Source organism: Ursus maritimus, unplaced genomic scaffold, assembly GCF_017311325.1.
Source record: "Ursus maritimus isolate PB19 unplaced genomic scaffold, ASM1731132v1 scaffold_32, whole genome shotgun sequence".
Taxonomy (NCBI): domain Eukaryota; kingdom Metazoa; phylum Chordata; class Mammalia; order Carnivora; family Ursidae; genus Ursus; species Ursus maritimus.
Genome location: NW_024425786.1, coordinates 12,493,828 through 12,519,901, shown reverse-complemented (window position 1 = coordinate 12,519,901; position 26,074 = coordinate 12,493,828). Strand labels below are relative to the sequence as shown.

Below are 26,074 nucleotides of genomic sequence, written 5' to 3'. Positions count from 1 at the left end.
TTGCCTGAAATCACACGCCAGCCTCAATGCCCAACCCCCACCCCGGCCCCCCCTCACCCTGCCCTGCACCGAAATCCTCGTCTCCAGCAGCCACCCAAGACAGTGGCAGATGCCATGCTTCCCCCAGCCACGCTCAGCACGGTACCCAGACATGGGCCGCTCAGTCGATGTGGGTCCCTGCCATCAAGAAAAAGATTTAGTGAGTCAGCCAAGGGATGACTTCTGAGAGGGAGCAGCTGAGACTGAGAGCCGGCGGGTCTCCCCCGGACCCCCAGCCCCCTCCCTTGCCCACGCCGGGAGCCACTTGTGGCCATAAATGTTCAGTGGAGCATGTGGTCTTTACTGCACGGGCCTTGAGCTGCGTAAACAAGGTTGTAAAATTTAAAGGCAAATCAGGCTGGGATCCCAGGGGCTGCCACCCTGACATCATAGCTGGGGGCGGGGCTTGTGCGGAACAGGTAGGAGGAGGCTCGTGGCAGCCTTGAGTCTGGGCTGGAAAGAAGGGGTGATCTGGCCCCAGCAGATGGTGGCTTCTGTTTTGTTTGCAATCATTCGCTCTGAAATGATCGGATGGAAGCAGGTCCATATCTAGACCGTACCCTGGTCAAGGGGGTTGGAGATTTTGTCTCCTTCAAAGAAAATGCATCCTGGGGCGCCTGGATGGCTCAGTCAGTTAAGCGTCCAACTCTTGATTTCGGCTCAGGTCATGATCTCAGTGTCGTGGGATCGAGCCACGTGTCGGGGGCTGCATTCAGCACAGAGTCTGCTGGAGATTCTCTTTCTTTTTTTTTTTTTTTTAAAGATTTTATTTATTTATTTGACAGAGATAGAGACAGCCAGCGAGAGAGGGAACACAAGCACGGGGAGTGGGAGAGGAAGAAGCAGGCTCCTAGCGGAAGAGCCTGATGTGGGGCTCGATCCCAGAATGCTGGGATCACGCCCTGAGCCGAAGGCAGACGCTTAACAACTGCGCCACTCAGGCGCCCCTGGAGATTCTCTTTCACTCTCCCTCTGCCCCTCGCCCTGCACACTCTCTCTCTCCCTAAAATAAATAAATAAACCTTTTTTTAAAAAAAATAGAAAATACATCCTCCTCTGTGCAGGTAGGAACCCAACACAGGATCAAAGGTGCTGGGGATTCAGCCAACAAGAGGAGAGCCTTGCCCTCCTAGAGCTTATATTCTAGAGGGAGAAAAAACAAGCAAACAAGACATGGCAATTTTAAATACTGCTCAGCACTGTAAAAATCAATGGCAGGGGGGTTGCCTGGGGGATGCAGTCAGTTAAGCAACCGACTCTCGGTTTCAGGTCAGGACGTGGTTGCAGGGTCGTGAGATCGAGCCCCATGTCAGGCTCTGCACTCAGCATGGAGCCTGCTTGAGATTCTCTCTCTCTCTTTTAAAAAATTCAGCGGGAAGGAAGCCTGCATTAGCTCGGGGGAGCCCAATGGATGACACCCCGACAGTATCTGTCTGAGGAGGTGGCACTGGCCACAGTCCGCAGCTGACACAAGGCAGGCTGCTCTGTCGGCAGACCTCCCTAGCCTTCTCCCCGCCCCCACCTCCCGACACTGCAGACGGAGCAGGTGTTTGCCGATCAGGGTCCTGTTGCCCAGCCTCACCCCTGGGGATCTCTCACCCAGCCTCCTGAATTTTCAAGGTTGGTTAAGAGTGTGGACTCTGGAGTCCCAGCCCTGGCTATAAATCCCAGCTCTGCCACTCACTAGCTGGGTGCCCCTGCACCTCGTTTCCAGATCTGTAGAATGCGAATAAGGGCAGGACCCAGCTGGGGGAGTCACTGGTAGGAGTAAATGAGGTGGGCGTGCACAGAGTCAGCCCACAGTAAGGGCTGGTCGTTATGGTTGTGTTTGTCACAACGGGAGTGCCCGCTACAAGAATCTGGCTGAGACAGGAAGAGAAGCAGCCCACCAGCTGGAGGCCGGGAAGGTGCGATGGCGAGGAAGGGGGGTGAGCAGGGGAGGAGGGGCCTGAGGGCTCAAGGATCAGGCCAAGGATGTACAGGGAACCGAGTGGGGCTGCACAGTTTTGCAGAGGGGCTCGGAATGGCACGCAGGATGCTCTGGGATGCTCCAGGACGTCTGTGCAAGTTCCCACCATTGGTCAGACGAGCGAGACAGCAGAGGAGGGAGAGGGGTCCGATAGGCCTGGGCTGATCCTGGCCTCAGCCTCTTAGGGGCAACATCAAAAAACGGGGTGCTCCAGGAGCCTCACCGGCGCCGTCTGCTAACGTGGCGATAACCCTGGAACCCACCTCTCCGGGGCGCGGCAAGGACCGAGTGAGATCTTGCATGAAGTCAGCACTCGCTTCATGGATGTTAATAAAATTGCACTGAAGAGTCTCTGATTTTAAGACTCAGTGAGCCCAAGGCTCAAGATTTTAAGATTCTAAATGTTCACGAGGTTAAGACCACAGGGTAGAACGTCAGCTCTGTGAGGACAGGGATTTGGTCTACTTTGTTCATGGTGTTGTCCCCAGTACCTGGCAGCTGGGGGTTGGCATGTGGGTAAGGAGTGTGTGTGTGCGTGTGTCGGATGAATGAGTAAATGAAGGAATGACCGGATGGGCAGGCTGGCCAGGCTGGCCCCTTGCCCAAACCAGAAAGGAGGATTCGGTCCCTGACTCTCTCCCCCATGCATCCCGCCTCCTGCCGAGCAGCTCTCCAGCCAGCGCCCCCACCCCTGCAGCAGCCCCTCGCTCACCTGGAGCCCCCGACAGCCTCCTCACCAGCTCACCCATCCCTCCCATGTCAAAAATCTCATTTACAGAAAGAAAAGAAGTTCATTAACCAAATCCGGGGCATTCCGCCGCACTGCTGACCCATTATCAGGCACAAAAGAAAGTCTTATCTTCGTCACTTACACAATTAACCACGAAGAATGCGGCCACTGCAGGCCACAGCATGCCCTCCTTCCCAAGGAGAGCTGGTGTGCAGTGCGGGCACGGTGGCGGGGGGATGGCCGGAATGACTGGTGGGAGTCACCCACAGCCCTGGACCGTGCGGAGCAGGAACCCACCGCGGTCAGGTCACGCTCTGACACCTCCTCCCCTCCTCACCCAGGACACTGTGAACCTGAGTCCAGCCGCTCCCGCCTCATTAAGCAGCCGGCACAGGGCCCTGGGAAACGTCTTTGTTAGGTGGCCACACTGGCTTGTGTAAATTAATTTGATAAAGATAATGAAGTTCAGCAGAGCAGAGCTGACCATGGTTCAGAGAGCAGCTGCCCTGAGGCCTGAGCTCTAGGAATCAGGATCTGGGGAGGGGTGAAGGGGTTTGCAGGCGGCGCTGAGGGGCTCACTGTTCCTCCCCTGCCCCCCCAACCCATTGCATTTCAGCCTCAGGGAGGCTGAAGAACCCTGGGTGAGGGTTCCTATCTTGTCCTAAAGGTCTCTGGAAACAAGCTGGATTTCAGTCCTAGCTTTGCCATGTGCTGTAGGAATCAAACCACTTGACCTCTGAGAGCCTCAGCTTCCTCAGCTGCAAAATGTGCCTGACGATCCTGCCTCCTAGCGCTGATTAAATGAGGTAATACCGTGAAGCATTTCTCACAAGCCTGGAGTTCACGGCGGGTCCTCGGTAAACAATAACAAGTTATTTCTATTACCAGAATAAAATAACAGAAGCCTCCCCTCACTGACCTTGTGTGTCCACCTGGAAAATGGTTCTTTTAGATAGACCATTAGTTCCTGCTTTCATGAGCCCCCTTCTCACGCTGGGCTTTCTCTTTCCCGTGGGGTTCAAAGGGTTGAAGAATTTGGTCAAGGTTACGCAGCAGGTAAGTGGTGAGCACAAGATTTGAACCCAAAGCAAAGGAAGGGGATCTGTGCAGACGTACGAGCCTGCAGACAAACGGGCTGGCCCCGTACCTGAACACATCTGGTGCTTCTATGTTCCCTCTGAGCCAGCTTTGCTTGCCGACCCAGGCAGCGACATAGGAGACACACACTGAGCGCACACGGGCCGTAGGCGGTGTTAGATCAAGGATCAGGAGACCCGAGGCTCAGCACGGCTCCGCCACGACTCCTTAGCCAAGCCACGCCCCTCCCGGAAACTCTTTCCCATCTGTAAAGGGCAAGGAAGGTTTGACTCTCGACACCTTTTCAGCCCAGTTCATTCCACGGATCCTCCTCTGAGCCACCTGCATTTTGGTTTGAGGCTGCCTGAAACCCCACACGTTCTGCCTCCTGGCCCAGTGCCAGCCCCTGGGGGCTGAGAACCCCCTGCACTCCATCCCCACAGAGAGCAGCAAGAAGGACTAAGTGCAGAGAGGGGGGTTCCCTGCCTCGGCATGAGGCGGTACCGTGGGGCGCAGGATCCTGAACACAGAAGTTCTCCCCGGGATGCAAAATCCCCAAGCTGGGGTACGTGATAACCGCGGATCAGCAAAGAAGAATAACAATGATAGTGTGAAGGATTTTTTTTTCCCTCGCTGTAAACGAGAGAGATGCATTGGGTGTCTAATTAGCAAAATATTAGGTAATTGGTGTAATCTGGGACTATTCCCTTTTTGACAGCCTCTACTGTGCTGGCCCATTTCAAGCCCGAGCTGCCGGTAATATCAGCTGATAATTGTAATACTGAAAATGAAAAATCAAATCAGAGCCATCGGAGGCTCCCATTAAATTGATTTAGGACTGGAAAAATTAATGGGATTCCCTTGCCTCCCCCCTCCTCCCCACCTGGTCTCTGCCTCGCTCTGCCACATGGAGAGAGAATTGGTGGGGCTCTGCCACTTGGCTTCTGGCCTGCCCCCCACCCTGCAAGATGGTGAGGAGCCACCACCCCCCCCAAAGCCAGGGGCAGGGGGTTTCTTAAGAGAGGAATGCACCCAGCGCCGCAGCCTCGGACAGAGCTGGTGCATTTTTCCTTTCCTCTCCCAGGAGAACTGAACCTCTGGGATGAGGCGCAGAGCAGCCCGGGCTATTTCTAAGTTTGATGAAGCAAGGAAACAGAGTCAGTGTGATGTGTGTCCCATCAGTTCAAGTGACAGAAATGAACTCTAACCGGCTTAAAGCGAAGAGAACATGTGTTGGCTCATGAAACCGGGAAGTCCGGAGGGAGAGCTTGCCCAGAGACACCAAGAACCCAAAGCTGTCACCGCACCACCCCCTCTGTCCCTGCTCACCTCCTTCCCTCCCGCTGTGGCGAGGGGCGCTCCACACTGAGCTGACATAGGGATGGGGGCAGGGAATGGGACCACAGACAGCTTCCAGGCTGACATCCCCCCGGCTTAGCAACCCCAGAAGAAACAGAGCCTCTCTCCCCCAGCATCAATATATAAAGCCAGGGAAGGGCCCCGATTGGTCTGTCTGGAGACATATGCTCTTCTCCGGTCCAGTCACTATTGCCAGGGGTGAGACAGTATACAGACCAGGCCTGGGTCCCAGCCCACTCCTGTGACTGCGGGAACAAGGTATGATGATGACTGGCACCCCACCAGGTGAGCAGGCAAGGCAGCATCCGAAAAGCATGCTTTTCCTACCGGGAGAGGCAGGGGCATGTGCTTACATGAAATACCCCACCCCCAAACTTAGCATCTTAAAGCAATGCGCTTTGCTACGGTCTCTCGTGATTCTTTGGGTTGCCGGGAGCAGGTGGGTCTGCTGGTGGACAAGACATGATCCAGATCCGTAGTTACCTGGGGACACGACCGGACGGCGCATCCAAGATGGCTCAGTGGCGTGCATGGCACCCGTGGCCGGGACTCTCAGGCCCTGTCTGTCTCCATGGGTATGTCCCCGTGGTCTCTCCATCAGCGTAGCTGGACTTCTCACGTGGCAACTCAGGACTCCCAAATGAAGAAAAACCCGGCCTCAAGAGCAAGCTAAACATATTCCACTTCTCAATGGAGAAAGTGTCAAAGAGTCTTCACCACCTTTAACCGCCACCCCCATCCCCCCATCAGAGGGTGGCACGAACAACGGCAGCAGGAGTGCCCCCTAACGTCCACCCATCTGTGAATGAACTCAAGAAGCACTCTTGGGACTCTGCTCAGTGGCAGGTCTGTGCAGGGGGGCTGAAGTTCCTTCCCTCCAAGGGAGATGCCCCACCACCCGCTCCCTGGGGGTGGCCTGTGACTCGGCAGGTATACCTCTGTTATGGAAACCAAGCCATTCTGGAGGCACAGGTGCCCTCGGGCTCCCTCCTCAGGAGAAAGTCCAGTGAAACACAGGAAAGAGGAGAGAGCCTTTGTCTGGGAGAGAGAGAGATGCTCTTGGAGCTGCCAAAGAGTTTCTCACTCTCCTTAACCTGGGCAGGAAGGTTCTAGAAATAAACCGGCCTGTATTTGAGTCCAGGACCTCCAAAAACCAGTCACGGAGGCTTGAATGGGTCACCTCGGCTCTCCGAATCTCCATTTCCTCATCTCTAAGAAGGGGTCGGTAACAACCCACCTCGTAAGGCTCTAAGGAGAAAACGGGCCAACCCGAGTGAGAGGTCCGGCACGGTGCCTGGTACAGAGCAGCTACTGAATAACGAGGATGCAGTGGAAGGGTTTCCGTCGCTCCCCACTGCATGCACCTGTTCGAGGGGCCGCTCCAGGCCGAGGAGGACACTCTGCCCTGCGGTGTCATCTCAGCTCCTTTAGCTTCTTTGTATCCAGGTGCCCTAAGCTCTCCTTCCCCCACAGTCCCGCGCATCCCTGGAGAGAGCTAGCCCGAGTCCTTCCCTGGCCTGACCAGCTCCAGGAGACCAGTGGCCGTCTGAGCTCCTTCGTCTCAGCCTGTGGGGTTCAGGCCAGCTTAGAGGAGTCCAAGAGCCAGACTCGACCTACCTGTTTCATTTTACGCACATTGAGTTTGGGCTTCTTGAATCTCACATCAGAGAAGCATGCAAATAGATGCAAATGATTCCCTGATTTATGCAAAACAGCATGCAAATACATGTCCCCGGATTTGCCAAAGAAAAGGGCCTGGTCACCTAATTTAACAGAAACAACAGGGGAAGAAGACTGTGTCTGTCCGTTGTGTCTGAGTTAGGTTTGGGCTGGAAAGAACTCAGGAGACCTTCCGGAATGGAGTTCAGGCATCTGGGGCCACCCTGGGCCACAGGCATCCCAACCCCTGGAACCGGGAGCCCCCAGGCCTGGGTTTGCCAACACGGTCTAGCTTCATCGTGCTGCCCCTGTGGAGCGGTGTTTGCGTGTTTGTTTTTAAAGCTGGGCCTTTGAATCACACTTACCTTCTGAGGAGAGGTCCGCAGCTCTCATAGAACTTGGCGCAGTGTGCTTGAAGATCTCGGCTCCTCGTCTTTCCACATTTCCCTCTGATCCGAGTAGGGGGACCGACAGCACCAGGCTGTGGAGAGTCACGGCCACGGTGGAACGGCTGGTATCACGCAGGCCCAGCCACACCTGCGGCAAGGTGACTTCTCCAGCTGCTCCTGAGGGAAGTGCCCCATGGAGGCCTCGACGGAGACCACCTAGTTCCCCCGCAGTTGAGCCCCCTGAATCTCCCTTCCCCCCAGATGGGGCCCTGGGAGAGGATGCTCCCCTGCCAGCCCCGCGCACCTGGAGCCCACCTGCTCAGGGCCGGTCAGGTCCAACATCGATGTCACTACTAAGAGGAGCTCACACTTGGGGGCGCCTGGGTGGCTTAGTCGGTTAAGCATCCAACCCTTGATTTCGGCTCAGGCCGTGATCTCAGGGTCGTGGGATCAAACCCCACGTCGGGCTCTGTGCTGAGCATGGAGACTGATTCAGATTCTCTCTCTCTCCCTCTCCCTCTGCCTTCCCCTCTACTCATGTGCGCTCTCTCTCTGTTTCTTAAAAGAAAAAAAAAAAAAAGCACTCACACCAAGTGAGCAGACCCTGGGCTGAGCACTTTACACACACCGCTCCTTGTCTGGGAACAGCAGCCTGGGACGGGACTGTCAGTATTACAACCAGAGAAACCGAGGCCAGCGAGTGGGAGACTCCACATCTGTGAGACCCCCAAGACCAGTTTTCTCTTCCCTACACGTTGGACCTCCAAGAACCTCATCTTTTTTTTTTTAATACTTATTTATTTATTTTTAGAGAGAGACAGAGACAGAGCGCAAGCAGGGGAAGGGGCAGAGGGAGAGGGAGAGAGAATCTCAAGCAGACTCCCCTAACACGGGGCTCGATCCCCGGATCCCGAGATTATGACCCGAACCAAACAAGAGTCAGATGCTCAACCCACTGAGCCATGGAACCTCATCTTTTCAAACCTCTGTTGCCCGAGAGACTGGGGGCTCAGCTCCAGGAAGGCAGGGACCATGTCCACTCATTCGCTGCCCAGGCCCCAGACCCCCCGCCCCCCCCCCTCAGGAAGCTGGCACCCAGCGGCCAGCAGTAGACACCTGCTGAAGGACCGCTGGCTCAAACTAGAGCACGTTTTCTGCAAACGTACGTGATCTGCTTTCTGGACCCACTACAGGGCCCACAGCGGGACGTCTGTTCGTCAGTGCGGCGTTCACTGCCCTTTGCCATTCTTCTCCACAGAAGCTTGGTGAGCGGCACTGGCGCTTGTGCGCCCTCAGCCAGCAGAGCTGATAGAAGTTTCTGCACAAACTGCTGGGTTCTCCAAGCCGGCTGAAGCAGCTATGCCTCTCTCCAGAAGGTACAAAGGGCTTCCCGGCATGCCTGGGCGTCTGACACTCTAAAAAGGGGCATCTCAGATCCAGACTCCTGGCGGAGCTCTGGGGTGAGCTGATCACCACGGAGTGGCTGAGGCCTCACTACGGGCCGCGAGCTGCCCTGAGTATTTTACCTGAATTAACTCCTTTCATCCTCAAAACAGCCCGTGCACACAATGCTGTTTACATCCCCACGTTCTAGAAGAGAAGACCAAGGCTAAGGGTTTGCAAACATTTGTGGCTTGGAGGCATCTGTCCTTGCACGGCATCCTCAGGGGGCGAAGTGGAGGGGCGGAGCCAGGAAACAGGCCCCATTTACCACCAAGGTTGGGGGGCAGGTAGTACAGGGTTAAGGGTATAGGCATGGAGGCTGTAGGCTGGGGTCCTGTTCTACACTGTGTGACCCTTGGCAAGTGCCTTCCCCTCCCTGAGCCTCGGTTTCCTCGTCTATAAAGTGAGGGTAATAAAGCCGTCTGGGCATGATTGGGATGATTCATTGGGATGGAGGGTACCACACAGTTGACACAGTGCCCGGACCCAATAGTGGGATTAGCACCCTTGGACTAGCAGCCGGCAGGACGTGAGCTCCCAGAGGTGCAGGGACCTGCGGATCCCACACAAACCAGTGGCAGAACCAAAACTCGAACCGCGTCTCCCGATTCAAGGCCCAGAGCCCTCTCCACCACGGAGCCTGGCGCATCTGTCAGGGCCGACTTGCAGGTGCGCGGGGCACCTGTAAGCACCTGGTCCCTGCGGGGGGGGGAGCCAGCTGTCTGCCGCCAGGAGAGAGCCTGTAACGGCCACGCTTCTCACCAGGAAAGGTTTGTGGTTTCTGTTGATATGAAAAGATGACAAGAAATAGCTCGGGTAATTATATTAATTTTCCTCAATTTACACATTCTTGCTATTTGCCATTTCCCCAGGAATGTGTAAATGAGGAGTTTGAGTGGTTCAGCAGCGCTGTAATTAGGTCGGCATTGTTAAAAAAAGTTTCTGTTGTGTGTCTCATTATTAGGTCTCTTCGCGGTTGAGGGTCCTGTCTCCCCTCTTGGACTGGGTTCTCACCAAAGGCAAGGGATTTATCTCCCACTTCAGCTCGGGAGTCTCCACCATCTGATTGGAGAACCCTCTGAAAACAGGAATGCAACTCCCCCATCAGACAAGGGTCTCCTCCTGAGCAGACACTATGTCTTCTCCATCAAACGGGCAGGTCCCTGAGAATAGGGCTAGGTCTCCCCCATCAGACTAGCAGCTTCCTTATCAGCCTAGGTGATGGGGGCTTTGAGTCCTCCATCAGACTGAGAGTTCCCTGAGAACCACCACCTCTCCCCCATCAGACTTAGAACGTTCCAGTTTAGTGGCTCTGTCTCACCCATCAGACTAGCACGGTCAGTGCTGTTTATACCCCACCGTGTGTGGCTGAAGCTCAGGTCTGACCCCGTGTAACCACCAGCCATGCGAACACACACGCACATGCTTTGCAATCCGAAGAAAGCAGGTATCAGCCCACAGAAGTCAGGCTGCAGAGGCTGTTACCCCACAGAACAAGGGCACGGGTCCTCATCTTGTCGGTGTGTGTACTGGCTTTCATGGGGCGGGGGCCACACGGGGGTCACACAAATCACGTTAGTGGCAGGAGGACAAGTCCCTCTCAGACAGGGCAAGAAGCCTGTCCCCAGGAGCCTGACATTGCTCTGGCCGCAGGGAGGGACAGCTGGGCTTCTCCTCTTGAGTCCGGGGTTTGGAAACCAGCCAGGCCCACCCCAGTCCCTCCCAGAGCCAGAGCTCCCCGCAAATTGCAGAGCTCACCCCACCACCCTCTTCCCCCTCCCCAGGCTGTGCGCACCCTGGCAAGTTATACACCCTCTGAGCCCCCGTTCCTTCATCTGCCTCCCTTTCTGGCTCATTTCTCAGAGCAGAGGCAGGACCAGAGGCTGTAGCAGAGTAGTCATGGGCCTGGCTGGCCCCTCACGGCTGGGAGCCCATAGCTGCCCTGCTGAGGACACGGAGTCACAGAAGGCTGTCACTGATCTAAGGCCACACAGTAAGTATGTGACAGAACCAAGTTACAAACCCAAGTCTGTATCACTCCAAAGCCACACGTCACTGCCTCCAGGAAGGCCTCCAGCATCCTGCTTACTGGACCAGACATTCCATGGGACAGAGACAGTCTCATCTCCCCAGTGACTCTAGCCTAGATTGAGCCAGTGAAGGTGTATGTAGGGGGGTGATCTGTTTGCAAGATAAACCTGAGGTTTATTTTCATCCCCTATAGATCTTGATGAGTGGATGTCTCCCTGGTCCCCACCCCATTGAGCCAAGGCCAGGTAACGTGCATGTGTCTGTGTGTGCGTGCACGTACACGTGCGTATGCACGTCATGGTCCAAATGTTCATGCCCCCGCCCAAAGTTCACGTGTGGAAGCCCTAACCCCCACTGTGATGGCATTTGGAGGTGGGGATTCGGGAGGTGATGAAGTCATGAGGACAGGGCCCCGCGATGGGATCAGTGCCCCTGTAAGAAAGGAAAGAGAGACCAGAGCTTCCTCTCTCTATCGTGGGAGGACACAGCAAGATGGTAGTCATCTGCAAGCCAGGAGGAGGGCTCTCACCAGCCGCTGAGTCAGCCGGCACCTTGACCTTGGACTCCCCCACATGCAGAACGGGGAGAAACAAATGGTTGAAGCCCCAGCCCATGGGAAGTTGTTACCGCTGCCGGAATGGCTGAGACAGGGGGTACAACCCAGAACAGACAACCAGCTTTGAGTCCAAATGTAATATTTTTGTATCCATAGCAAGACTACCTCCTTTAAGCCTGGCCTCACTGAGAAGAAAACAGTTTGAAGTTATCAAAGCCAGTTCTCCCATACACGTCCCCCGGCAGCGCACTCAGCCCTGGGGGCCACAGGGTCTCTCTCTCTGGCCCACCCAGGAGGCGGGCTGGAGCACCAGGAACTAATGCTTCTGGCTGAAGCCTCAGCTGGAGACACCCTGACGGTAGCTGGGGGACATGTGGCCCCTTGTCCTCACCCCGCGGCCGGGGTGACTCTGAGGCATGCTCTGCGCTGTCTCCGGAGCCCCCACTTCGGGTCGCCCGCTCACAACACGCCCCGTTCTGGCTGCCTTCCCTTCCCTGTCCCACAGGCCTCCCCTCCTGCCAGGCCCTGCCCTCACCTCCCTAAGAAATGGTTCCAATCAAAATCCTTCTCTCCGCGTCTGCTTCTGGGGGAACACAAGCCAAGCTACTTCCTTTTACAAAGCAAGAGTGTCTGAGCACAGAGATGCCCACGGGTGGCTGAGCCACTTTCCCCGGCAAGAAATCCCAGTTCATACAGCAAGTCGGAAACCGAACAGACTTGAGCGGACCGGCCTGAAGTTGGACGCTACCAGGGCTCCTGGGCAGGGACACGGCGCCCCCACCCCACACCCGAGGCCCTCACCAGTCCAGGAGAAAGTCAGGAACCCTGAAGGGGGACAGAGCACCGTGGGCAGGACGCGGTGTCCCCTGCATGCCCACCAGGGTGGAGGCGGGGCTGGGCCTGCAGGTCCCAGATGCCCCAGCTGGTGAGAGCCCAGGCGCTGGGGGTGCAGAAGGGCGGCAGGAGGGGGGGGCAGCTGAGTTACCCACGAGCGGGGTAATCAACCTGCCCTCAGCCGAGATTCCCCATCAGCGGCTGCGCAGAATCCCAGCTGCAGGGTGGGCCCGGCGCACCTGCCTCCTGACAACGGGCCCCCACTTGTGCCTGCTCATTGGGGGTGAAACAAGAGCGCTTCTCCCTCTCAGGCAGGGGCAGGGGATGAAGGCACACAGCCCGCCTCGGCCTCAGACCCCACCCAGGCCCCTGCTGCTCCCAAGGTCAGTTCCGTCCACAGCACCGGACCCGGAAGCTGGCTCCCTCCTCCTTCTGACTCGCTATGTGGCTTCTAGGACGTCAAGCCCCCGCCTCCTCTGCTCGCTGGAGAGCTGGTCCCACTCACACCTGTCTCTCACCTGGCCCTCCCTGTCAAGCTCCAAACTCACAGTCACTGTCCTGCCTGCACGAGGCGATCAGTGGCAACTCAGTACAACACGCCCCAAACCCAATTCCCAGTCTCCCCCACCTCCCGCCCCAGGAAATGGCAACTCTGTCCTTCCAGCTGCTCAGGCCAGATACCTCGGGGTCATCCTGGACTCCCCTTCTCCCTCTTCCTGCCCCCCATCCACAAAGCCTGCGGGCGCTGGCCTCAGAATCCAGCACGTCCGCCGTGGCCGCCATGGTCCCACCAGCAGCAGCCTGCCCCAGGACATTGCATCCGCTTCCTCAGTGGCCTCCCGGCTCCCACGCCTCTACCCTTGCTCCCCGCAGAGCAGCCTCCACTTAGCAGCCGAAAGTGATCGTGAAGACAAATGGCAGATGGTCACCGAGGAAAAGGCAAAGTCCCTCCTCTATCCGACCTGGTAACTCGCGGCCAGCCCCGTGCTCCCGCCGCCCCAGCCACACTCCCGCCTCGGCAACTTGCCCATGCTGTTCCCTCTGTCCAGAATGTTCTACGACCTGATGTCTGCTCTTCGTCCAGGTCTTGGCTCAGATGTCACCGCCTCAGTGTGGCCTCCCCGGACACATCACCAGCCCCCTCTCCGACATTTCTCCCTCCCCTCCTTGGTGTTCTCCCTCCAGAACAGTCTACCCTGGCACATAGCAGGCTTTCCATAAATGCAGAATGAATGATACTCAGTTCCCATGGCCTAGACTGTTGTTCTGTCCTCTCTGAGACACAGAAAGGTTAAGGTGCTTGCCTGACCTCACGCAGCTAGTAAGTGGGGACAGCATACTGGGCACTCTGGTCTGTCTGTCTCCAAAGTTTTGCTCTTGGAGGCTGGGTGGTCTGGGGGGGGGGGGGGAGAGTCTGGCCATGATGCTTCCTCGGGAAGTTACTTAACTTCCAGAGCTTCGGGTCCCCCACCTGCAGAACAAGGGGAGCACGGCAGGGGAGCGGCTGTGAGGACGAAGGAGCACTCCCAAAGTGCTACGGTTACTGTTGCTCTGATCGATACCTAAAGCCAGGGCCTCCCTCCCTCCCGTGCCCGGCACGTCCTCCACGCATCTTCACGTCTCCGGAGCCGCTTCCGATGCCCCCGGCCCGTCCTCACCTTGTTGGCAGAGACTCAGCACAGGGGCTGTTGACTGGTACGATGATTTCATGATCGTTGCTAAGTCCCCCAGTTTCTCGGTGACGGATCTCCCAGGTCCCATTCAGCTGAGTGATCTGAGGGTCTAGGATCTAATGGACCGCAGAGTTCTCAGACACCCACTCCTGCACACACGGGGGACTTCTTTTTTTTTTTTTTTTTTTTTTTTTAAANATACAGCCAGCGAGAGAGGGAACACAAGCAGGGGGAGTGGGAGAGGAAGAAGCAGGCTCATAGCGGAGGAGCCCGATGTGGGGCTCGATCCCATAACGCCGGGATCACGCCCTGAGCCGAAGGCAGACACTTAATGACTGCGCCACCCAGGCACCCCCACACACGGGGGACTTCTTAACCAGACAGTCTGCCTCAAGTCGTTTGGAACGAGGCGCTAAGAGAATTGGCACTTGTCCTCGGCAATTCACTGAGGGAGGCACCATCGTCCCCGTTCTAGAGATGGGGAGACTGAGGCCTGATGGCAAAGGGACGCCCTGGAAGACACACGGTGGGTGTTCCATGGACACAGACCTGCCAGATCCCAGCCCCCAGGCTCGCTCGCAACTTCCCAGTGACTGTCCTAGGAAAAGTCTCACCCAGCATTGGACTCAGGGGAGAAAGCACCTCCTGGGGGCCCGACCCAGACAGTGTTGGGTAATGAGCTTGAGTGCAGTACGCTTTAGTTCCTCTCCCCCAAGCAGGTCCCTGTTGAATCTCCCTTTGATACTAAAACAGGAAAGGAGGTTCAGAGAAGATGGGCGCATTTTGGAACGGAATGTCCAGTGTCCGGTAGGGTCAGTGTCAAGGGTCATGGTTCCCCCAGACACAGCTCCCCGCTCCCTTTCCCGGGGACCCGTGCTGGACCACTTGCCTGTGGGCAGAAATCAACTTCTGCACAGCCCACATTGGCACAGGCTGTTCCCTCCTGGAGGCCCTTCCCCTTTCTCTGCAGCACCCTTGACGTCCCCCAAGCCCTCAGCCGCTGGCCCTTACGCCTGCCCTCTGCTCTACCTGCACCTGGGGTGCGGTGGCCGCTGCCTTGCTCACCTCCACAGCCCCACCAGCTAACAGGGGGCCCAGGAGAACAGGAGCCCAAGGGGTTTGCGAAGGAGATGAATGAGCCCGTGAATGAGACCCCACCAGTCAGTGAGGACCTGGCTGAAGAGGTCTCCCCCGCCATGGTGGCTCTCCCCGCAGGGTCCCCAGAGTGTCCACGGAAGCCCACGGAGCTGCCCAGCAGGGTCTCGTGGACAGGGCTGCCTCCCACCCCGCTGATCTCGGCTTTCCTTCCCCCGCCACCTGGCGCCGCGGCCAGGGAGTGTGAAAGGGAGGCCCCACAGGTGGGCGGGAGGTGGGTGGACAGACACGGGGACAGATGCCAGCAAGGTGGTGGGTGGGAAGATGGAGAAAACACTTCCCTCTTGGATGGTGGGTATTGGCGTTGTTTTTTTTCCCTTCAGGCAGTTCCAGAAATCTAAGGGTGGAGACTGAGCCAGAAAAGGAAGCCGGGGCCCCAAGCAGCCCCAGCCGCCAGCCCCACTCACAGCCCGGGCTCTGCCGCCCCCATCTGGAACTCATCCCCTCGTCCCTCGTCCCCTCCCCGTCACGCCTCGTTGCCCACAGCAATAGCCCCCGACCCCCATCCTCCACACAGTGAAACTCTTCAGCTCTCCTCCCTCCCAAGTGGGCAGGGACAGGCGTCAAGCCCGCCTGCCTCCATCCCATTCCAGAGCAGGGAGGGCAGCCTTCTCTTCAAAAATTATTCAGAAAAGAAGCTCCCAAGAGCCCCTTCTCGAGCCAAAGAGAACTTTCTGGAATGATGGAAATAGATCTGTATTGTCCAGTACGGTAGGCACACACCCCGTGGGGCTCTTCGAGACACACTAGAAAAGTGTGAACTGAATTTGTGACTTTATTTTGCTTTAATTAATTACAAAAGTAGAAAGCTACCCGTGGCCAATGGCGAGGGCATCAGACAGCTCATTCTAGGGCCTGTGCTCTGTGGCGGGGCCTCCCTGGGGCTGGGAGCCATGTCGCTCCTGCTTCCAGAACAGCCCTATCTCGTGACAGCTGTCTCTTCTTCCCCATCACGTCTCAAAAAAAAGTCCATCCAAGTACTCACGTTATTCTTGTCTTTTATTCCAGCATCTCCCAGAGCTCCGATATGTACAGACTTCATTTATACACATAATATACACCATATATACGTATTTATATATATTCACACACCAGCCCACGCGCTCTCAGACACTCACACGCACACGCCCTTCCAGGAGACGCGCGTGGCCGCCTCTGAGCCCCGCTCGCTCGGCCGGACGAGAGGCGCTGGGCTTGCCCCGCAGTTGTGAGGTTTTGTGTTTTTTCTTTTCTTTTCTTTTCTTTTTTTTTGCTTTTAAAAAGAAGGCCATTTCCTCCAGAGGTAACCTTTCCCCAAAGCCAGACTCCTCCCCCAAACACTCTGAAATATTTTTTTTTTTAAAAAGGAAGCAGTTCTCCTCTGCTCTGCCAGGGTAGTTCAGGGAGATCCAGGCCCATCCTCGCGGTCCTGGAAGGCCGGTCTACCCAGTGCTCCCGGGGTGGGGGGGACCCCGGATGGCGGGAGGGGCCCCCGGCAGGCCAAGAGCCCCGCACGACTGCCGACCGCCCGCAGGGCCTGCGGCTGTGCGCCTGGGCGGGGGCTATAGCGTCAAGGGCACCTGCCAGATGAGGAGGGCGCTGTCCGTCTCCCCGCATGGGGCCGGCCTCCCACTGCCCCCCGGGGCGCTGCCAAAGTTGCGGTAGCCCTGCCCCCCGGAGATGATGGCCACGGAGCAGATCTCCTTGCGGTGGGCGTCGCGAGTGCAGGGCCGGCTGCGCACCCAGACATCAGGGTCGTCGGCCATCTCGTAGATGGAGCCGTCCTCCTCGCTGTGCTCCAGGGCCGAGCCATCGGCGGGGGGCTCCCGCACGGACAGCAGCGGGCCCGGCAGGTGGGCGGTGGAGCGCAGGCGGTACTGCAGGAGGATGCCCTTCTTGCGGGTCAGCTCGCGGCCCACGTGGCTCACGGGCGCGGGCGCTGGCTCAGGCGCCTGCCCGTCCGCCTTGTCCTCCTCGGCCCGCGGCCCCTCGGCCTCCTCCTGGTCGCTCCGCAGGATGTCGGGGGCCAAGATGCTGGTAGCCACGGCCAGGAAGGCCACAGGCCCGCAGTGACCGTTGAGCGAGACCATGCCTTTCCCTGTAAGAAAGGGACAGGGAGAAGGGGCCCGAAGGCCCAGGGCTTTAGGGGAGGCACCCACACTTCTCTCTCGGAGAACTTTCTGGGTGGCAGTTATTGTTTTGGTAACTGCAATCTATGTTGGAACCTTCCAGAAGGCCTTGGGTCTGGGGGAGGGCTCTCCCACACTCTAGGGCTACTTTCTGTGGAGGAGTGGGACAGGGAACAGGAGTGACCTTATGAACCACTTGGGGGACTGTCAGTGTGAAAGCACCAGCAGCCCCCCCCCTCCCCACCTGAGCCAGCCGCAGGTCTTCCTGACTTTGCTCGAGACATCGGCCTTGCCCGGAGAGCCTTCCCCATCTACCTGGTGCTACGCCCCGTCCCCTAAAGCCCAGTTCAGGCTCCTCCATGGCACGTCCTGTCCTTGACTCCACCCACAGACTGCCAAGCACCCCTGTCTCGGTGCCCCTCGGTCCCAGAACACCTGCCGTCACAGCACCTGCCCCCCACCCGGCCTCAGCCGCCTCCACGAGACTGTCAGCACTGGGGGGCAGGGTCTCTGCCCGATGCACCCCTACAACCCAAGGACCAACACCGCAGGGAACAAAATGACCTCAGGGAACAAAATGACCTATGTGATGAAAACAGGAGACTCTGGAATTTAGGAAGGGGGGGCTCCTGTTCCGGCTGGGCTGGTCTGCCCTCAGGGCCTCCACCTCCCACCCCACCTACCCCGGCCCTCCAGCCGCAGCTGGAGACCACTTGCTCATCACTCTCGGGGCAGAGGCAGAAAGGGGCCCGGGGTTCTGGGGTCCTCCCTGACCCCGGCCTTGTTCTCCTGGCCCTTAGTGCCACCCGACAGGAAAGACCTCCCACTACTCCACTGGAACACATTTGCAGGCGGACCCCATCCCCAGGAGCCCTCGGTTACGTCGGTCTCTGGAGCCCAGACATTTTGAAGCTGCTATGGGGAGGGAACAGGAGGGGCCCGGCCATTTGTCAAGAGTCTCCACCAATCCTGAAGCCACTTGACCAACACACACCATTGTGCCCATTGGCCAGATTAGGAAACTGAGACCCAAAAAGCCGCTGGGAGACTTCCGGGTGGGGTGACGTAACTCCACTGTGCCACAGGCCCACCTGTGGTTTCAGGGGGCATCGGAGAATGAGCCCCCACGTCAGAGGAGAGCGGAAAGCCCCTGGCACAAGGCTCACCCTCCCAGGCCATCTGCAGCTGACTCCCGGGCCCTGCTGAGACCGGTTCCCAGAGCCCCACCTGTGATCTTGGGGATGCCTTCCAGCCGAGGCACGGGCAGCAGGACGATGACACCCTGGTCAGTGCCCACCCAGAGCAGACCCTGGCAGATCAGGAGGCTGGTGACACACAGGTGCTTCTGGCCTGTGGAGAGAGAAGCCAGCATGAGCAGTACCCCTCCTGGGGGGACAGCAGCCAGTTCTGGTGAGGAAGGGGCATGGTCCGGCTCCGCCCGTGAGACAAGCAGGAAGCTAGATAGGGCTGTGGTTAGGACCTGGGTTTGGGAGGCTGGCCTGGCTGAGGTACAGTGGGGCTGTGGGAGGACGGGAGGGGGTAGTGCCACAGAGCACGGTGCTGGCCCCCGGGGGCCCTCCGTGGGGTGGGGGGGCTGAAGCAGACGCTGGTGCACGCAGAGGCACGGGGCGGGGGCCGCTGCGGATACAAGGAGCAGGGGGCTGGCAGTCTATAGCAGCCCCTCGGTTTCCAGCACAGGCTGGCCGTCCTGCCCACGTAGGCCTGTCCCCCAGGTGAAGGCCGAGCGCACCCAGCAGCCCCCGGCCCTCCAGGGAGGCGGACGACTCCGTGCCAGGAACAGCGCGCTGCTGATGTCAGCCCGCATTCGTTCTTGTCTGGCTGTCCCCCTGGTGCTGTCTCTTCATTTTAGCGAGACTGGCGGTGGCAGGGAGAGCACTGGGGTCCCTCCGCTCTTTACAGGAGGGGACATACAGTGTGGGCTCCAGGGCCCGGCGCCAGGCTCAAACCCGGGCCCCCTGCCACTTCCCAGCTACACGACCCAGGCCAGTCCCTAAGCCTCTCTGTGCCGTTTCCTCTCCAGCAAAACCGCCTCGTCCCGAGGACTAAATGAGTCAACGAAGGCACGCAAATCACTGAAGCCAGTGCCTGGCCCACGGCACACACAGAAAGGCCCCGTCGGCCGCTACTACTGTTGTTCCATTGCTAAAACTGCCGGCCAACGGGAAGGGGCACGAGGGAGGGCCTGCGCACGGACTGCTGCCTTCCTAAAGGGCTGAACCCTCCTGCCCCACCGAGAGGGGCTCACGCTTCCCCGAAAGCAAGTTCACATTCACCCCACGGGATGTGTGAACTGCTGCCTGGAGCGGTGGCCATCAAGCCGGGCGTGCACCCCGGAGGTGAGCCCCAGACTCTATTTCTGGCAAGGGCACAGGTGACACAGCTGCTGTGCGTCCAGGGACCATACTGAGAGAAAGGCTGCTTTGGGGGTGTCTAAACCACACATAAGCCTGCTCTGGTCTGACGGAAGCCTCGCGACGGCTGGGAGAAATGCAAGACACGGATGTTGCGCCCCTTTTCCAGAGGAGGATACTAAGGTCCAAAGAGGTCACCCAGCTGGTGGGTGCAGGGTGGGAGCCGAGCTCCGGTGTGCTGAGTACCGTCTACACTGCGGCCGCCACTCCACTCTTGAGCAAATGACTGCGGTTCCACACGGGTAGGGGCATGGGCTTCCTCCGAGCAGAACGGGGAGGCTCCCCGGGGCTACCGTGTTGGGGTTCACGCAGCACTAACACGGTGTGCTCTACCATCACTGACCCATTCGCCCAGCACCCCGGGACATCCCAGGCGCCTACTGTGCACAGGGCTCTGCACTCAGTGCTGGACACACGGATGGGAGCCGCACACACACAGTTCTGCTCCTGGGGAGCAAACACTCTAGGACTTTCCATGATGATGGAAATGTTACCCAGCACGCTGTTCAATTCCGCAGCCATTAGCCACATGTGCTGGTGAGCACAGGAAATGTGGCTGGTGGGACGGAGGCACTGAACGTTTCATTTCATTCAGTGTTCACTGTAAGAGTGCCTACCGTATGTGCCACCCAGAGAGGGGAAAGGGGAAGTGAAAACATAAACAAGGCACATAAATACCAGGCAGAAGATTCAAATGGGGGAGGGGGCAGGGAGTGGGCAGGAGGATTCCCGAGTTTCCTGCCTCACCCTGCTTTCTGGAAGGATGGGGAAGCAGGTGTGGGGATGTGAAGTCTGGAGGACAAGGACAAGGCAGCCATGCCAAGTCCCAAGCTAAGGACTGGGGGCACAGCACATGCAAAGGCCCTGTGGCAAGAATGGGTGGGTGGCAGGAGAGACTACAGCCAGTGCAGCTCAGGGATGGGGGAAAACTCAAGACAGCTGGAGAGCAGGCAGACCAGGGTAAGGACCAGACTTTTCACTCTGTGACAGGTGAGAAGCTACTAGAAGGTCTGAGCAGAGGAGCGGGTGACCCGGTTTGGAGGAGCGCGTTAGCCGCAGAGTGGCAGAGGACAGGAGGGAGGGAGCAAGCAGACCAGCCAGGCAGAGACGGTGGCGGCGAGACGCCATGGTGGCCTGGAAGATGATGAGAAGCAGTGCATTCGAGATCCGCTTTGAAGCAGGTGGACAGACCCATTGACAGACTCGAGTGGGTAGGGAGAGAGGACGGGAATCAAGGACAACTCCCGGGTGTTTTGTCTCCAGCAGCTGGGTGCACGGCAGTGCCTCGGACTCAGATGGGGGAGCAGGCCTGGGGTGGAAGGCCACGCTGTTTCCCAGAAGTGCAGCTCGAGACGCCCGTGCAACTGTCCGCAGGCAAAGGGACAGATGCGCCTGGCGACGGGATCCAAACTCGGTCCTCTTCGCGGTCCTGATTCAGCGTCGGGAGGCAAACCCCAGCAAGAAAAGCCAGCTCATCTCTGGACAACAAGGGCAATTTCACAAGCGGGTCTGGGTGTCTGTGGAACTGGGACTCTTCCCCACGCCTGGATCGGTTCACAAAGTGTAGCCGCCAAACCATTAGGTGAGTGCTCCCCGCCCTCCCGGAGTCCATGCAGGCTGCCACTCCCCCTACTGACCGCCTGGCTCCTGTTTGACCCCAAGATCAAGGTCTCTGTGGCCCCATCGCTCTCTTACTGCTTGCTTCGCAGATGGAAGACTCAGGAGGGCAGCCGCTTATCTGCACACCCCGACTTGATTCCCCAGCTCCCGGCCCAGCGCCCTGGCTCACGAGGGTCCGCGAGTGCACAAGGGAATGCGTACCAGGACAAGCGAATGCAAGCAGAAAAGTGAAAAAGGACACAGGCGTTGATGTCACATACCAGATGTGCAAACTGACAAGTCGCTTTCTTTCTCCCATCTATCAGGGAGGATTATAAACCGACCCCGCTCCATGATTATTAGAATTATACAGGTATGTGTAATACAGACACACAGCGGGCCCAGCTCTGAGCCCGGAGAGTACGATCAATAAAAGGAGGCCATTGGGATAACGTCTGTGATGATGGAAAGGGCCTGGACTCGTGGCTTGCGATCGACTCCATCAGAGCCACAAACCCACAAAAATAATTAAGCCAAGAGAGCGAACAGGGGCACATTTTTCATCTTGCCACCTCAACTTCTCTTCCAGGGCCCCTGGGCCGTGAGCCCAGGGAGAGACCCTTCCCTGATGCCCCTGCATCTTCCCTGCCCCCACTGGACAACCGAGACCCAGTCGACAAGAGGAAGGCAGCAGGTGCCAGAATTGAGAAATGACTTCATCTGCAGACCTCATTCGGAAGCCCTTCCTCCTCCCCGTCTGCCTCAAGGAAAAGAGCAAGACACTTCACAAACAGTCCGATAGGAAAAAAAAAAAAAAATTCTAATGGTGGATAAATATTTTATCACAGAGACTTAATGCAGCAGTGTTCAACTCACCCAAGCCATCTATCTGGAGATATACAACTTTAAAAAGCTCAGGCTCTCGGAGAACATTTTATTAATGACCTGTCTAGTTAAGAGGAGGGGGGAGTTTAGGTTCAAAAATGCATTAATACCGGTCAGGTACATGAGTGGAAGAAAGGGGTCGGGGGAAGGAAGCGTGATAAATTTTTAACACGCCTTTAAAAAAAATCCACACTTAGAAGAGGAACAAATTTATTACTAATTACGCAATTATTTCATTTGGTGGTGTGGGGGAAGAAAAAAATACTTAAAAGCCTTTTAAAAATATCTCTAATAAAGAAGCGAAGAATCCTGCTCTGTTGTCCTTCCGCCGGGACATGATGCGAGGTGGGCGGAAAGACGCCCTCCCCCTGCGGCAGCTCTGGCCCGGCTCCTCTCCGGGTTGGGGGGTCCTGGCCAGGCAGGTGTGGCAGACCAGGAACAGCCAGGCTTGGGGAAGGGGGGCCTAGGGCAGAAACCCCTGGGGACCTTTGGGGAGGCCCTGCGCCCGGGAACCTCAGCCTCCGCCCCCGATGTGCCAGGCCCAGCCCCAGGGAGGTCTGGCGAGCGAGAGGGGACTTCTCTGCTGGAGGTAGCAGGTGCAGCTGGAAGGACACGGACAGGACAGTGGGGCCGAGCAGCAAGGATCCCAGATGTGTGGCCCGCGGAGCTGGTGCAGTGAGGGGCAGGGATGGCCCCGAGGACGAGAATGAAGGTGATGCTGGTGGGTGGCACTGCCAGGGACTGGGCCGCCTCCAGCCAGGGACTGTGGGGCGCTGTCCTTGCACTGCCAGACGAGGCCCAACCTCCCTGGGAGGTGGGGACCGGGGATCCCCCAAGGTTCCCTGCTCGCTGCCTGTCACGGGGCTGGAGGGTGGCAGAGCCAGCCTGACTCCAGCTCTGGTCTGATTACGCCATACAATCAAGCTCCCACTCGGATCTCGGCCCCTCCCTGTGCAGATGGGGAAACTGAGGCCCAGGACCGGGGTTGCTGTACAGTAGGTCTGTGAGGGGCGGCGATTAGGGTCCTGGCTCGGGCCTCCTCGGCAGTGTGACCTTCGGTCATTTTACCTCCCGGGTCTCTGTTTCCCTGGCTCTGATATCATAAGGACAGCGAATGCCCTTCCTTCCTTAAAGGGGAACAGCCAAGGACAAGGGAGCCCGCGGACCAGCAGGTGCACTTTAAGCTGACACAGTGAAGCCACGGCTGTGCGGAGGGGCCGCGATGGTCGACCTGCAGCCGGTCTGCCCGTCAGTCCCGCCTCGGACCTCTGACCGCACCGCAAGCTGACCCTTCCTCTCCCCTCCCCCGCCCCAGAGGAGGCCGAGATGATTTAAAAGGCCCACTTTTTTGTTGTTCTGCTAGCCTGAAATAATTTAGCTACCAGCATAAATGTGGAAATATTTCTGTGATATAAAGAAATTTTTATCGTAGTTAAAATGGATTTACCTTGTATAATGGCTAAATACTGTGAAATACAATGAAACCGAAGGGAGAGGGAGGGAGGGGGCAGGGAAGGAAGGAAGGAAGGAAGGAAGGAAGGAAGGAAGGAAGGAAGGAAGGAAGGAAGGAAGGAAGGAAGGAAGGAAGGAAGGGAGGGAGGAAGGAAGGAAGGGAGGAAGGAAGGAAGAGAGGAAGGGAGGGATGAAGGTTAGGAAGGGAAAAGAAGAAAGGGACGACAGCCACAACCCAGAAAGCGCATTTATTCTCGTCACTCGCCTCCCATGCTCCCAGCCTGGGCAAGGCGTCTTCCATGCCTGAGGCATTTATCCGGAGCCAGGAACCACCGCTGGTCCCACAGAGGGACCACAGGTTCCAGGAGGCAGAGACACCTGCCCGAGCCCCCCAGTGGCCAAGCCAGGACCTGGGCCACCTCTGAAGCCATCTCTCCCCCATTCCCCATGGTGGGACGCTCAGGCGACTCCCGGCCCTGCCTCCGGCCCACTGCAGGACCACACACGAGCCACATCTTCGTGCTGAGCAAACCTCAGCTTCTGCGTGTGTGCACTGGGGACAACACCCGCTCTGGGCGTTACCGTGAAGTGAGACCCTGTATCTAAAACCCTCGGAACCTGGCTCAGTGCAGGGCTGGGGCAGGGTGCACGGCGGGTGGCTGTTACACGCTGTCACTGCCACCGCTGATCTTGGGCTTAGCAAACGCCACCCCGTCACCACCAGTCCAGACTCGGGGACGGCTACTGTGACCGGCTGGGAGGAAGCAGGAGCCAGGGTGATCTCCGGGTCCCCCAGCTGGAGTTAGGGACCAGGCCTCTGTCTCATAGCCCCTTAGGTTCTGGCTAAGGTGCCTGCCTGAGGCCCGGCCTCCCAGGACAGGGAGATCAGTCCCCCAGCTCAGCACGTGGCCACTCGGGCCTCCACATGGCCCATCTGCTGAGTCCTTGTAACAATTAGCTCCCCACCTGCCAGGCCGGCCCCGTGTCCCTGGCCGCAGGGCCCCTCAGCTCTCCCAGCTGCTGAAGCCCTCCCAGCTTGGANNACCCGGCCCAGCTTGGACAGGATGGAGCCTCTGTGTCCTCCCAGACCAGGCTGCTTGTCTGGTGGAAGCTGGGCCAAGCTCTAAAGCCAGCTGGGGGTGGGAATGGGCCCTGAGCAGGTGTCTGCCCTGGCTCCCTCCAGCACAGCCGGCAGGGTCTGGGCAGCGTCGTGGGCGGCAGATGGGAAGGGGGCTGCCTGGAGCCGACTCCACGGAGGCCTCGGGCAGATGCGGGGAGGAGCGGGGGTTAGGTGAGCTCCAATCTTCCTCCACCCCACGGAGGGTCACCAACAGCTCCACAGGAGGAAGCAAGGCCCCCGGGGGATGACATCCAAGCTCTTCGCTCTCCCCCTGCCTCCAAACCCCAACCGGCACAACAAGACAGCTGCCTTTCTTAGAAAAAACCTCTAAAGAGCGAGATCTCAGGTCAGCCTTCCCTCTTGTCCCTCGCCTCACATTCTGTACGTGACGTGAGTCAGAACTGGGACTCTGGTCAACTTGAGGAGTGGCAGGTGCGGACGGGCCTGGGTTCCCACCCAGCATGACTTTTCAGCAGCTGCCCGACTTGGGAGAGTCTGCTGAGCTTGAAGCCTCACTTCCCACGAGAAGTGAGAGGGAAGAGTGATGACAGCAAGAGAGGTTCGGGAAGGACAGCCCTGCCCTCGAATCCAAGCCCTGCTGCCTCCCCTCTTGGAGGCCCGGTTGTCGAAGCCGGCCAAACACTGCTTCGAGGGTTAACGACATGGACTGGCCAGGGCACACTGGCCACGGAAGGTGGTCCACGAGGGTCAGCGCCTCCCCCTGCACAGCTCCGGGACAGCGGGGCACGAGGCCCAGCAGCAGACTCACCCGGCAGGAGGAAGGTGGTCCTGGTGGCAATGTTGATCTCCTGGAGATGCTCCAGCGTCTCGGTGTGGAAGAGGCGGATGGAGGAGCCGGAGGAGAAGGCCATCCAGACGCCGCTGCCCGCCTTCACCATGTGCGCCACGCTCACGGTCTCGTCCTGGTGCGCCTCGAAGCTTTGCTGTGCACAGAGAGCAGGGCGTCGGTGCCGGGCTGGGCCTGCCGGCTGATAACCCAGGCTTGGCCGGAACCAGACTCGGGGCCGGAAGGGAACCTCAGGAGCCTGGCGGTGGCGTGCTGATAGATGCTTAACGACGGGTAGGGAAACCCGGTTTGTCATGTGGGCCGATTCCCGTGGTGTAAATACTTCTCACGTGGCCCATCGCAAGCTCCCCCCAGGACACCACTGCATGAGGAGCTAGGAAGGAGATAACACATGTGGCCAGCTCTCGGGAGGTGACAGACCAGCTCTAGTAAGCCCCATGACACAAGGGAAAGTCAGGGCCAAAGTCAATGCAAGAGGAGCTGACAGCTTACGTATATTACTGAGAGTTACAAACGCAACCAACAGGACGATCGGGGGAGGGAGGTGGGTAGCGTGAGTCAAATCCTCATCTTTTACAGCAGGGTGTCACACGTAATGTCCAAAAACTGATAAACCAAGAAACGGTAGGGAACTGGGCTCAAGAGGGTGGAGTAGCAAGATCCCGAACTCCCCTCCCCCCATGGACACGACAGTCTACCACTGCTCGTGGAATAACTCCCTCTGAAAGGGACCTGAAAATGGAACGAACAGAGCCT

The 26,074-nt window shown here is 58.0% G+C and overlaps 1 protein-coding gene and 2 long non-coding RNA genes across 9 annotated transcripts in view; 1 reads left to right on the top strand and 2 right to left on the bottom strand.

The window, feature by feature from the left end:
* Positions 1-5,666: 5,666 nt before the first annotated feature.
* LOC121099819 lies at positions 5,667-13,930 on the bottom strand. The gene is made up of 3 exons (XR_005831567.1): positions 13,745-13,930; positions 7,199-7,314; positions 5,667-5,843 (listed from the first exon to the last, which is right to left on the bottom strand). It is a non-coding gene; the product is annotated as an uncharacterized LOC121099819 (long non-coding RNA).
* Positions 13,931-15,895: 1,965 nt separating this feature from the next.
* Positions 15,896-26,074, bottom strand: part of ARHGEF10L (Rho guanine nucleotide exchange factor 10 like) — a 109,967-nt gene continuing 99,788 nt past the window's right edge. For all 7 annotated transcript variants that reach the window (XM_040645851.1, XM_040645852.1, XM_040645853.1 and 4 more), the window contains 3 exons: positions 25,280-25,454; positions 18,250-18,372; positions 15,896-16,991 (listed from right to left, as the gene is read on the bottom strand). In XM_040645851.1, coding sequence (XP_040501785.1) covers positions 16,456-16,991; positions 18,250-18,372; positions 25,280-25,454 — 834 coding nt within the window. In that variant the 3' untranslated portion in view covers positions 15,896-16,455. The remainder of the gene's footprint in view (positions 16,992-18,249; positions 18,373-25,279; positions 25,455-26,074) is intronic.
* On the top strand, positions 18,293-21,296 carry LOC121106421. Its single transcript, XR_005839047.1, has 3 exons — positions 18,293-18,432; positions 19,064-21,036; positions 21,164-21,296. It is a non-coding gene; the product is annotated as an uncharacterized LOC121106421 (long non-coding RNA).